The 13,825-nt window shown below is 39.5% G+C and overlaps 1 protein-coding gene and 1 long non-coding RNA gene across 2 annotated transcripts; both read right to left on the bottom strand.

Moving 5' to 3' along the window:
- Window positions 1–1,949: 1,949 nt before the first annotated feature.
- LOC137100604 (uncharacterized) lies at window positions 1,950–3,027 on the bottom strand. Its single transcript, XR_010910940.1, has 3 exons — window positions 2,897–3,027; window positions 2,598–2,710; window positions 1,950–2,258 (listed from the first exon to the last, which is right to left on the bottom strand). It is a non-coding gene; the product is annotated as an uncharacterized lncRNA (long non-coding RNA).
- Window positions 3,028–3,738: 711 nt separating this feature from the next.
- LOC137100151 (cell surface glycoprotein MUC18-like) lies at window positions 3,739–9,371 on the bottom strand. Its single transcript, XM_067477785.1, has 13 exons — window positions 9,323–9,371; window positions 8,317–8,450; window positions 7,491–7,719; window positions 7,320–7,390; window positions 7,139–7,226; window positions 6,668–6,835; window positions 6,437–6,564; window positions 5,990–6,134; window positions 5,747–5,862; window positions 5,462–5,603; window positions 4,995–5,165; window positions 4,408–4,569; window positions 3,739–3,848 (listed from the first exon to the last, which is right to left on the bottom strand). The coding sequence occupies exons 1-13, from the start codon at window positions 9,369–9,371 to the stop codon at window positions 3,739–3,741; spliced, it is 1,713 nt and encodes a 570-aa protein (XP_067333886.1).
- Window positions 9,372–13,825: the final 4,454 nt, after the last annotated feature.

Here is a 13,825-nt window from a genome sequence, read left to right as displayed (position 1 = left end):
CTGTCAAATGAAAGATCAGAATGTAAGTAGTTAGTTCTGAGTCCTTAAGTGAGTCTAAAGTGATCAAACAGTGTTTGATCAGCCTTCAGTTCATCACGTTGTTAGGAACCTGTGTTATCTCCACTAGATGAACTAGTTCAAGTCTCAATTGAAGGACGGGTTCTATATTTTAGAGTTACTGCTGAATAGAAAGGAGAGAAAGTCAGGATGCTACAGAAACATGGAGAAAGGAAAGAAAATCCACAGAAACTGTCCATCTTACAGTTTTAACATGCAGAATCGAATATTGGAACCTGTTATATATTAAGTAAAATGTGTCTGGGTAAATGTTGTATGAAGTAAATCAAAAATTATAACCAAAAAATGATTCAATGTGCCTGCAGCTTCTCACCTTTTGTCTCCTATACAACTCAACTGCATTGTTCTGTCTTCAGAATGAGGGCAAACAGATTAAAGCTCATTTTCTGTTCTCATGACATTTCATCCTGAGTCCAATATAATGTAATGAGTCACAAAAAGTGAAGTAGAGAGTGAAAGCAGACGTATCTACACCATGGATCAATCAATGCACACCTGAGCACACCTGATCCAGGTAATCAGCAGTGGCTAGTGGGAAAACAAGCAGGTTTGCAGCCCCCAAGGCCCAGAGGTCAACACTCCTGCTCTAAATCAAAAGACAATTAACCAAAATTGATGGGAATTTTTGGGAAAGTAAATCTATCTATCTAATATCTAGATATTTTCTGAATGACGATATGTCAAACGTTCTGCCATTTACATACTGGAGTTTGTCGACATGAATCGCACAGTTTAGGCACAGCTGACTTAAATGTTTCTGGCCAGGCAGTGTGTACCTTGAGTCTAAAGTAACATTGTACAAAGACAGTTTGAAACCGTCTGGACATGGACATGTGAATATGACATCCAGTTCATCATCTGCTAAGAGACTTTATGTTTTGTTCTGAATGTGTTTCAAAGGAGTAATTTCCTGTGTGGTCAAGTGAGGCATCATTTGTTTTTATTGTTCCTGTTCTTATCCCGTGAGTTCAGGGTCCCCCTATCAGACCCTATCAGCCTGAGAGACAGTGTGACCCATTTTTGTTATTTCACTAATTTGTAGATGAAAACAAATGATGACAGACAGGAATGAGCCTACAGAACATCAGATGTTGGCTTCACAATATTTAGCTACTTAGTAGCTGAATAGTTCTTTCTCCTCTGATAAAAAAGTTACCCAACGTGTCTTTGCCCGTGTTATTTACTGTGGGTGTGGACATTGGTAGAATGTGGAGCTTTAGTTGTCTTGTCTGCTTTCAAATGCGAATGCTGCCATATTATATTGTCTTTTACATTTGCTACTTTGTATCATGTAACTCGTGATCCTCCAGACAAGAGTCATACTGCTGAAAACCTTTGTTGAATGCAGATACATCACTGAGCAAAAATGAACTGACCTGTCTTGCAAAGTGAGTTTCATGTTCAGATGCCCCACAGCTGCAGTATTTTTATTTCAATTTGGATTCATTCTTGGATATGGACGTATTTTGACAGAGCAACTCTGGGATATTCAGGAAATGATCTCACACCACCTCTGAAATGCACTAAATAACCATCTTCCTTTATAGAATATGCTGATCATCCACTACATTAATATGACTGTTTGACTTTAATGGTCTTAGAAGAATAGATTCTTCTACACATAATTAATGTTTGTAATTTGTTCAAAGTGTTGGTTGAACACTTTATTCTAAATGGATAATAAATGTTTGAATTGATTTGCAGTGAGAAGGGCAGCTTGGGGCCTACTGCTTCTATTCCAACTACTCTTTTATACGTTAGAGACAAATGTCAATAGAAAAGAAATAGCCTGTCTTTAAATCAAACATTTTTATTTGACCTTAGTTTCTTGCAAAGCAGAAACACACAAGCATCAATAAATCACATGTACTCTACTGAATTTACACACATTTTGGAAAAAGAACAATTTCAACATTTATTTTAAAACTTAAAAAAATCAAGAACAAGCAAATAATGTCTTATTGAACAACTTAAAACAAAGACTGAAATCTTCTAACATGTTACATTGTCAGGCCTAACTAGCTCTCAGCGGAAACACAATCAAAAGAGAACAGGTCAGAACAAGCACAGGAACAAATGAAGTGTATGATGCAATCACAAAGCAGGCACAGCACATCACCAATCTTTAACCTTTGTCACCTTCACAAACGGTCCAAGGCCACCACCTCCTGCTCCTCCTGCTGGACAAAGGAGTCAGTCGTTAGTGTCAGTGTAAGCCCACCTTCACACACACATACACACACTGCACACACATCACATTACTTAGAAGCTCTGATCTACAGAGGAGGAGGAGGAGGAGTTGCTATGGATCAACATCAGAGAAAACAGGAAGTGTTTGTGAACAAGCCAGTAGTTGGCCAAACTTACCTGAAAGAGAAAATGGGGAAATTATAACCCAGGAATCATTTTTCTAGTGCATTAAAGACGTTCTTAAAGCACATAAGTGAGAAAAATGCAGACATTTTCTCTGTGTGTGGTTCCTGTTTTATCCTCAACTATTCATCCACGACAATAGTTACCTGTTCATCAGGGCCGTTGTTGATGACTCCATGGACTCTAGGTCGACAGTTTCCTTACTCTCTGCAACGTGACCATCTCTATCACGTCATCTTTGGGGGTCCTCTCTGAGGTGCTGTTGACAGAAAGGAGGATTGGCACAATAAGTCTTCCCAGGTCCACTTGACTCATAATTTGAACATTTTGGATACAGTCCCAGGATTTAACAGTGCATTTGTTGAAGACTACATGACGACATTTTCTTTTTCTTTCTGAGGATTAATACATATTTACTGTACTGAGTAGCAGAGACAATACTCACATGTCCAGATTCCCTGAGCGTCCAGGTGGGATAATTCCCTTCCTATACAGGAAGTAGAGGACACTGCTGATGGCCAGCAGCAGCAGACACAGTATGATGACTACTATGATCACCCCACTGCCCTTAGCTGCATGAACACACAAACACAGAGAGCAAGAAAATCCTGTTAGTTCACTTCATCTAACAATTGTTCTCATCTCTGAGCTGCTACTTTGACAGCTGCGGTGTTTAAGAGGATTTGACCTTTGCTTCACTGTGTACCAACCACATAAAATAGTTTGGTTTCTTTATTTGTAGAGCACTTTTTGGCTTATCTTTGAATACATCCATACATACATACATTCCTCCAGCTACTCCAGTTTTCTCCCACAGTCCAAAGACATGATGTTAGGTTAATTGGTGACTAAATGACCTGTAGCAGTGAATGTGATTGTGATGATGGTCTTTCTCTGTATGTCTCTCTGTGATGGCCCTGAGACAGACTGGAGACCTGTCCGGGCTGTACCCTGCCTCTCACCCAATGACTTCAGCCCCCTTTTCCTGAATTCTATTGTTCAGATCAGATGTTTGAATTTGTTAAAAACTAAGATTGTGGTATTTATTCTATCACGCATACATATTTTATTATACATGATTGATTATTAGATTTTCCACTAGTAAACACTAGTTTCCTCTGATTGTACAAGTATTTTTAGTTAAGTCAAACTGATCATGTAACACCTGGAAGAGGTTCAGCCCCTCAGGACATCAGTGGATATTTAGACAAGCAAACAAACATTTATTTTATTAATATTTCTCAAGAGAGAATCAACACTACATGTATTCAGCTTATTTTTGTTTTTTCAAAATTCCGGGACATAAAAGGGGAAAGGGGAAAAGGCATCTGACAAAAGAGCTGTCAGGGCAAAACTCTTACCAGGAGTGAAGGGAGCTGGTGTGGTGACACTGGGAACTGTGAGGAAGAAAAACAACACTTAGAGAGTGAGAGTTTGTCCAAGTAAAGGATTAACAAAATTGGTTTTCAGAGCCTTTAAACTTGATTTAGCAGTTTAAACCTTAATGAGCATTGAGGTCACCCTACGTCTCCTAGTTCATCCCCTAATGTACAATCGCTAGTTTGGTCCCTAGTTAGAAGCCACATTCTACTGCCTGTACCATTAAAGCCCGACAGTGACCAAAACTTTTCAAACAGGCTTTGAAACTTTCAATCCAAAATAACTCAAATGCTGTATGAAAAACCTTTTGCTGGTTATTCCAGATTTCATACACTTAGAATTGGTGAAACACATACAGAAGCACAATGTTCTGACTTTACTGTGGTTGTGCTATTTTGTTTGTTTTTTTCCAATATGATGGAAAAATGAATAACATGAAATCAATTCAACAATTCAAAACCTGGTTGTTCCCTGCACTAGAGAACTGAGAATAAAGATTAATGGTTCACTCGCTAAATGGCCCCTTTTTTAATAATCCATCCACTCATACATGGAAAGTGAGAGAGAAGCTCTTACTGGCTTTAATGTTGAAAGCTTTGACTTCAGTGCCCACGTCATTGCAAACGTTGCAAAGAGCTCTGATGTCCGAGGTGACATTTAATGACACCACACTCTGAGCCACGTACTCGTTCGACTTTCTTACCACCTCCTTCCAGTTCTGTGGAGACACAAACACACCTTGTTGATGAAGAAACCATGTGTTTTATATTGGCACAATAGAAATGCTCTTCACAGCTGGTATAACTACAGTTGGGTGCAAAGCTTTGCATCTGTACCAGAACAAACGTTTCTTCATGAGAAGTGAAAGTGAGTGGAATTTTCATCCCATCAGGCTGCGTATCTCATTTGAATTTAAAGCAAACATCATCTTAAATAATGACACTCTTTGTATTCTCTTTGTATTCATTCAGAAATAATGGCTCCTGCACCTACAGAGAAACGATCTATGTACAAGAAGAAAGCAGGAAACTCTACAATGACTAGAATCAGCCCCCAAATCTGGGTAAGTTGGAAGTCGGACTCTACCATGAGAGAAATTTGAGGGCTTCAATGAAAAACACTGCTCCCACCATTGACATGACTACAAACAAAGCTCCTCTAACAGAAGCAGGTTAGTGCTGTGTCGTGAGCCTTCTTGGTGACCTGGGTGCCGATGATGTTCCAGGAGATGCTGGGCAGTGGAGAGCCTTCAGCCTCACAACTCAGGTTCACCATCCTGCCTATTGCCTCCTCCAGCTGCACTTCCTGATCCTCTCCAACCAGCTGGGGACCACCTAGACACACCCACACACACATATATTTGCTGAGTGACATAAAGCATTTCCTCAGCCCTTTGCCCTCACCTCACCTTAGAATTGAAATTCTTAACCCTCAAACATCCCAGTTCATATCTACTCTCCTTTAATGCTGAGCTAGTGTCAGTGGAAGTCAACGCTTCCTGCACAGATGTTTCACATGAAAAGCCCTCCAGTGACCTGAAAGGGTCCAGTTCACCTTTTTATGGTAGGTTTGGAATGTGAGAAAAAGAGGAGGAGGTGGCTGAGCTAGGGAGCCGTGTGGGGCCACTGACCTCGTACAATGATGTGAACAGAGCCGCTGCTGTGCAAGGCCGGGAAGGAGGGAGCAGAGACCTCACAATGGTACTGTCCTGTTGTTCCATAGGTGGCGTCCTGCAGGTGCAGTGTGTTTCCCGTGCCTACCTGCTTCCCATCCTACACACATGTAAACCATAAACACACACACTAATGCAGCTATTTATTAGCTTTCACATCATCTAAACATATTCATTATCCTTTTCTTTTCTACTGTTTTCAGTAAGATTTTCAATCCAGTCTCTGGTCTACTGTGTACATACCTTGTACCAGACAGTGTGTGTTTTCAGAGAGGACAGGGCATTGCAGGTTGCAGTCAGATCTTCCCCTTTGAGCATCACCTCTGAGTCTTTTGGCACCACAACAGCTGGGTCCAAATCTGAACACAACAAACAGCAAAGAAAAGGAAATCAAATGCTGTAGGAATGGATTTATCGCTTTCTTTCACATGAGACAATCAGTATGGAGGTGGAGTCTTTGTGTGTGTGTGTGAGGCCACTTCTCACAGTGCACAGGGAGCTGAATTTCTCCTTTGACGTCTGCGTATTCGTCAGAGTCCAGAGGGCGACACTGATAGATTCCGCTGTGGTTTCGTGACACCGGTGACAGGATCAACACGTGGCCACTGCTCTCCAAGTCCACATCCTGGTCCTGCTCAAAAATGAATGAAAGTTGTCATCTCTGTCCATGTTGTGGAATGTTACTAGCTAACGCCAACAATCTCAAGGGGACAGGGAGTGTAAAAAGAATAGTTTCCCTAACCTTACTGGATTTCAAGTTTTAATGTTGCACACTGCATGTGATACTCATCATGTGGTGAAACAGACTCCATTAGGGGGATTCAGTGGGCCGACAATATATTTAGGCCCAATATCTAAACCCACGGTATTTGAAAGTAGAGATGGAGGCAGACAAGGCCGAACCGATATTACACCACGTACTGTGAAACTTACTTGTTTTCTGTGGAAAATGAAGGATGGAGGGGGGTTGCCGTCACCATGGCAACGCAGCTCCACTGTATCCCCCTCTTTGACCAAGCCCTGGGGCGACTCCCTCCACATCTCCACCTTGGTGCTAGGGTCTAAACACACACACACACACACTCAAATTAAGAAGGCTTATTCAGCGAGCTGCTAAAGTCATTTTACAAGGTCATTTCCAAGAAAGGCTCAACGTTAACTCACAGTAAACAGTGATGTTGACGCTGTTGGACTCCAACGTTCTGACGCCTCCTGGGACAAAGAAGCTGACCTCACAGGAGAAATAGGCATCTTCATCCTCCCTCACCGCTTTATACTCCAATGTGCTCTGGACGGAGAAAAAGCCTCTGGGATCTCTGCTCACATTTGCATCTGTCAAACACAATACAGATGTTTAGTGTAACAATGGACAGAAGTTCTATGAAACTGACACCTATTGCTGTAGAGGTCACAAAGTGCATATTCCAACTGTTTCTCTGTCGCTGTCAGCTGGTAATTTGGTGATCTAGACATCTGGTCCTCATGATTACAACCCTGGCAAGACTACAGCTGCTATCAGGCTTTAATAGAAACACACTGATGCTTCACATTAACAGCTTCGATTGCTAACAGAAAATTCAAAGTGTGATACAGGTGAGACCCAGACACAGTGTCTCATCTACACTTTGCACTTACGTCCTGCTGAGGACATCAGTGGCATGCTGTTCTTGTACCAGGTGATGTTGGGCTCAGGGAAGCTGTTACGAACCTCACATGATGCAACCTGGATGGAAAGTCACATTGGCCAATCTTTAGCAGCACTGTACAGGAAACTTGATTTCAGGGACTAACAGTGTCTAAGATTAAGTAGGCCCACCTTAGATGGCATCTCATTGGTCACAGATATTCCTGTCATAACATCCTTGATCACTGGGGCGTCTGGAGGAGCTGAGTTAGAAAAAGAATAATTACAAATCTTACAGATTGGAATGTTCCTTTAAACAACAGCTATTTTGAAATCCATTTAATGTTTGGTGGGTTTCCTTACCAAACACTCTGAGATCGGTCGTGACCACAGCAAACCCAAAGACCTTCTCCTGCACGTGGCAGATAAACTGCCTGTTGTCAGAGAGCTGGACATTCTGGATGGTGAGTTGAGCTTCCTGATGGTCCAAAGTCACATTGATCCGATCACTGTAGTCAGTGTTGTCGACTACTTTCTGTTTTTTGTCATCACCGTAGAAGATCAGTTTCCGAGAGACCCTTATGTCAGATGTCTGCAGAAAAGAGGACATGTAGTCAGGCTGACACATCACCTTTAACTGTGTATCATGGAGTAAAATGCTGAGTAAAATGTGTGTCCAGCTGACTGCTGCTGTGAAACAAACATACAATGTGAGCCATCGCTCAGCTGAGTCATAACATACGATATTGATTGATAGATTCTATGAGCTCAGCCCTGAATGACACATTATTCAACACTACACTGATAGAAAAGTTATTCACTCACACAGCCTGTGTGTCTCCTTTGTCCTGACAATATGATTAAAGTGAACACAATCAAAAGCTGCCTGCAGGACAAACATTGATGTTGATGTAAAATTTCCATTGGAAATAAATTCTCTCTTATAAAAAAATGGTTTTATTGTTATGCTGCATTATAGCTTAGATTTGTCTGTGGTTTATTTTATGTTTTCAACATTTTTTATCCTTTTTTACTGTTGCGTCGACAATGAGGGAGGCAATTAAATAGCCTGATGATTCAATTACAGTTGTGGGTCACTGGCCATGATTCAAATTACTGACTTTTAAGCAGCAGACCTACACAAGAAGTGAGCAGTTGAATTGTGTCAGAGAGTTTCAGTTATACTCACCACAAACCACTGGACAAATAAATCACTGGGCTGATTGTTCCCATCAGTGACGTTATACTGGCAGAGGATTTGAGCAGAGTCACCCAGGTAAACCTCAACAGTCTCCTGTGTTGTCAGCTCCACCTTTGTCCAGGCTGAAAAACACATAGACATGCACATAAATCCACTACACAGTCAGCATTGGTTCTTCCTGACCTACATCTAATTCTGATTATGACCCTCAATCCTAATTGTGCTCACATCTGGCTTTAGATTCCCTGCATTCATTAACAGGAAAGGTCAGTACAGTCCCTGATCCCTCCCTCGACTGTAACTTCTTATAGCAGCCCATGGATTTGTCATCACAGTCTAAGAAAAAGTGTCACTTTACTGCTGAATTTTTAATGTCATGAAATAATGTATCTGTGAGTACAAATCATCTGAAGGTGGAATTATCAAGCTCCTCAAAAGTGGAACTTAAGCTCGGTTTAGTCTTTAGGACTACAATTAAAAACTATCTTCTATTAATATGGGTTAACTTTAGCTGCACTTTACAGATGTATTATGTTGGAAACTGTCACAGTTTAGTGTTGGCAAATACTGAGGGACACAAAAGAACAAGAGCACAAACATAGACATTTACTTTTGAATAAGTGTTTTAAATATGAAGAAAACCACTTTGCAAGACCGAGACCTTGGTGTTTTAAGAGTCCAGCTGCCACCCTGCTGCTCCCCCCCCACCACCCTGTCAGCCCTCCTCACAAACAATCATTTTCTGGCCTGTGCTCGGCCAACCGTTCCTTTTTTTTTTGAGCATTCAAATATCAGGACCTTGATAGTTACTGAATTAGAATAATCAGCACAGACAATATTTCAGCAATGCAATGTTTTTACTGGAATTATGCTTAATTTTCTTAATATTCTGTTAAGACATGTTTGTCATACAAAATACAATCTAAATACAATCTAATTGAAAAATCTTCATATATTCCTTAAGTACTGGAAAACAGGACTTTGTTTAACTCACCCATATAGATGAGGAGAAAAACCACAAATGTTCTTTTCAGGAAAGCCATGTCCGCGTTGCTCGTCGTATCACACCAAAGTGGCTTCTTTACTTGAACTTACCAGAAACCCGCAGGAACTAGAATCGAAGTATCTTTCTATTCAAAGGCAGCTTATCAGTCATGTAACAGTTTCAGCATTCTTTGCGTTTCTTACGTCACCAAAAGTTTAATCGGAATGTTGCAAAATTGATACAAATGTAATAAAATCATTCTTTTACATCATTTAATAATTTAAACTGGCTGTATGAACATAAGAAAAATAAAATGGTGAGAACACATTAAAGTAACAACCACAAACAACAAAATATATTTTTTATTAAATGGCCAAAATCACATGGGTAACAATAATAACTACCTGGAATCACATCTGATAGTTTTTAAGTAATAATCTCAATTAAGAGCTGGAAAACTACATGTTAATTGAATAATAATATTGCAGCTCCTCAGCATTGAGGCATTTTAAATCATAGTAGCTGTATAGGTCACAAAGCCAGGCCCCTTTATGTCAGCAGATATAAAGCTTTTCCTCTGTTAGTCTTGTTCTTTTAGGATATTAAAAAGGTGCATCTTGTTATCTTGCCTGAGAACCTGAGGGCACCACAGACTGTGGACTGTTTCAAAAAACAGTTAAAGACTTTTTTGTTTAGAAAAGCATTTTAAAGTGATCATTTTAAAATGATCATTACTTTTTACTTTAATGCTGTGCTATTCTATGTTTTATATGTTTTGTAGGCTTTACATGTTTTATGTTTTATTCCTGGTCTTAATCCGCTTGTGTAGCACTTTGAGATTTGTTAGCAAATGTAAAGCGCTTTATAAATAAAATGAATAATAATTATTATTATTATTATTATTATTATTATTATTATTATAAACTGCTTTGATTGACAGCTGAAATGAGATGTGCCAGAGGAGAAGAGGAAGCAAAGCGATATTTAAAGAAAAGCTTAAACATTTTTAATATTGTAAGTTGACCTGATCATGTTGTCAATTCTCACTGAAACAAACTTATTGCAGACAGTGCTGCATATTCTGTTTTATCAAAGAGAATAAAAAAGATAGATCCTTTAAGTGTAGGTCTATGAATATCTGAATATATCTGAATATGAATGAATATGAATATGAATATATCTCATCAATAACTCCATTACTAACCATTTCAATCAATATTTAGTTCAATGATGTTCTTTACTGTTCACAGATCAGGGTTCAATGAGCATAAGTCATAAGCATAAGACCTACATATAAATTACAATAGTTTTATATGCAATTGATAAAAAATTTAAAAATTGTATTTTATATTTGGATTTTTTTTGTTTATGGCGTGATGTGGATAAATTAAAATGAGACATCTCTTCTGTTCATGGTCAAATTGACCCGTTTTAAAGTTAAGAATTTAAAATAATACTTAAAAGTATTTTTTCACTTTGAAACTTTCCTGCTTGGCTTTTTTAGTGTAATCAATCAAAATAAAAATGCTTCAGTTCACATATTTCTAACCCTCGTACATGTTCATGTTACAAAGATACTGTTCGGGTCAATTTGACCCAGTGACAAAATACAAGCTAAAAACAGTCAGAAAAATCAAATACTATTTGTTTCTTTGCAACGATGAGACATAATACACCGCTGTCTCACACTCACACACACTCTTGACTTCATCTTTGAAGTGTGAGAATGCAGGTGTTGACTTTTGACAGGAACCTTCTCAGTTCTCGTAGACAAACTCCACCCACATTGAGTGGTCACTCAGATGTGTATTTGGGGACAAAGACCACTGAATTTCACCATTTTTTGATGTGAATGGCTTCAAAGAAGAGGTCAAGAAAATGTGTGTGTGTGTATGTGTGTGAGACGGGGGTGTATTATGTCTCGTAGTTGCTCTAACACTTGCATCTCGTGAAATGTGAACTTTTCTGATAGGACTTTGCTTTGATGGTTTTTTCCTTGATTTAGATTTTTGCTGCCTTGTACCTCACTTGTAAGTCGCTTTGGATAAAAGCATCTGCTAAATGTAGCTGCTCTAAATGTCAGCTTTCAACAAAGAGACAGAGATAAGGCTGCACTGATACTCACCCACTGATCAGACCCTACAAACAAAAGCTTTTCAGCTCTGTCTATATGATCATGGTAAAGTTAAACTTGCATTGGGAGGCAACACTCCTCCCAAAGCACCAACCTCACAGTTAACATGATACCAACATCTTTAGGAATAAAACCCAAACGAACTACATATGCTACATGTCACTAATCACTAAAAAATACATTCATCTTTAAAAAAAAAAAAAAAAAAGGTTCACAGACTTCAGAACCCAATAAGGTGCTTGAGAACTTCTCAGTTTGAATTAAGTTTATTAAAGAGTGTTATTGTTGGCAAAGCAGGATGATGATGATGATGATGATGATGTTGCCCTACGTCTCGCTGGATGGCGCTGATCTCCAGTCTATGAGGGAGACGAGCTGAGTCTGGAGGGAAGTTAGGGATCTTACGGGGAGGGGTGGAGTATGGTCCTGGCAGTGTGTGCGTGGAACGGAGCCGTGGTGGATCTTCAATCCCTCACGTGGAGGGAACTCCACAAACCTTAGTGAAACAATATTCAAAAACCCCCAAATCCCCTTTGAGTGAATATTAATACTTGGTAACACTGAAGAAGTCCGTGATGCTTGATTCAATAAACATCAGTCTGAGCTTCACAGGTAGGAAATCACATGGAGAGACAAACACTTATGCACGTGAATCAAACATGGACATGACATGGAAAACATTCCCTTTGGTTGGCATGGTTACAAGGGTCCGTGATGAAACCTTAGCAGTACTCACAATCCTTAGCGTCATTTAGATAGTCGGCACCAGAGAGAGTCAATATGGAGCCGTTACTCCCTAACACAGAGCGGCAGGCGGAGTCAGGTCAACACACGCACCGTGGATCGCAACGATGAACTCTCATGAAGGCTGGAAAGTCGCGGTGATCACGCAGACAATGTGACAGCTCGGTGAGGGAACTGAGGAGGTATATAAGCAAAGTGATGAGAGCAGGTGAAACCGATTACCGGAAGTATTACAGGAAGTGGCTGCAAAATAAGAGTCCTGAGGGAGGAAGTGAACTCGGGGATCCTGACATTTTTAGATGAAAGCAAATGATGGCAGAGAGGAATGAGCCTACAGAACATCAGACTTTGGCTTCACAATCAGTACTTTGCCCGTGTTATTGACTGTGAGTGTGGAGGTAGAGATGAGTTTTCCTAAAATGTAGGAGTCCATAAAATGAACATGACTTGTTTTGTCACAGAGAAACCATCCAAAACTTTCAGCAAATCACAAGGCCATCAGCCTTATAATACACTTTTTAATCGCTTTTCTGGTTTCTGAATAATCACAGATTTAGTTTGAGGCACTTTTTGGTGAATGTTCAGCTACAATAAAGGTCTTATGGTGCTGCCTGATTTCTCTGTTCTTCATAGGCTCTTTTTTTTAAACATTGAGTTTCTGTAAAATGTCATAATAAACATTGAAAGTCTAAAAAAAAAACAGTATGTATGTTACAGTGTGAATTTAGGTAATAGGACCCAGAAGAACAGACACAAGGGGAAGGTATAAGATAGTTTATTGATAATGGTGGAAATAGATGATTGGTGATTCAAAGGTTGGGGAGTCTGAGTTCAGGTTGCAGTTTACAGAGCGATAGAAGGGGGGAGATCGAGCATTGTAGCTGGAGACAGCAGGGGATTGAACATACGGTGCACTTGGAACAGGTGAGTGAGTGGGGAGAGCAGAAACAAGCAGAGCAAAAAACAAATGAAATCAAATAGATTTCATACAACAGAGTGAAATGAAGCTGACATATATTTGAAGTTCAAACAACTACCCACCTTTTTCAAATCTAAATCAACCAAACAAGGACAACTGTTTACCCAACATGCAATAATTCATCCAGATAAAATGAAACACTGTTAATAGAAGGAATTAGATTTTTGATTTGAGCCAACATTTTAAGAAGCTCCTTTGATTTATATTTTACATTTTACACTTAGTAAATGCTTGTGGTGCGTCAGAAATATTTAATTCAGTTGGCCAAAAAAATCCATAAGAATCCTTTCAGTCCCACCTCTGTCCCCAAGTCCTTCCTGTGGTCAGTGCCAGAGTGTCTGCTGTCTCCCACACACTCATCCTCACAGTTACTGGTAAACTCTGCTGGTCTGCTGATGAATATCATAGGTGGTATAATATATATAACATAACATAATAATTAGCCTTTTCAATATGAACTAAAAAGTTCTCTTCATTACTTTATTGCTGTGTACATTTTAATAATACTCCACATTCATTTGCTGCCACGTTTTATTTCTTCATTGGATCTGTGTGGTTTGTCCATTATGACTAAAAGCCATTGGATGCTGCATCTCTGTTCACTGTATCTATAGATTATTTTGAAGAATATTTTTGGAAATGTGGAAAGAGCATT

The sequence above is a fragment of the Channa argus genome, chromosome 15, assembly GCF_033026475.1.
Source record: "Channa argus isolate prfri chromosome 15, Channa argus male v1.0, whole genome shotgun sequence".
NCBI lineage: Eukaryota > Metazoa > Chordata > Actinopteri > Anabantiformes > Channidae > Channa > Channa argus.
Note: the sequence above shows the minus strand (reverse complement) of the source record. Positions and strands in the feature narration are given on the sequence as shown.

Bases quoted from the DNA above. Each gene is read 5' to 3' on its own strand.
- LOC137100151 (XM_067477785.1), bottom strand. From the start codon at position 9,371: ATGGCTTTCCTGAAAAGAACATTTGTGGTTTTTCTCCTCATCTATATG. The intron at 6,565-6,667 runs GTGAGTTAACGT...GTGTGTGTTTAG, and splicing joins CGTCAACATCACTGTTTACT to ACCCTAGCACCAAGGTGGAG. The intron at 6,135-6,436 runs GTAAGTTTCACA...ATTTTTGAGCAG, and splicing joins TCATTTTCCACAGAAAACAA to GACCAGGATGTGGACTTGGA.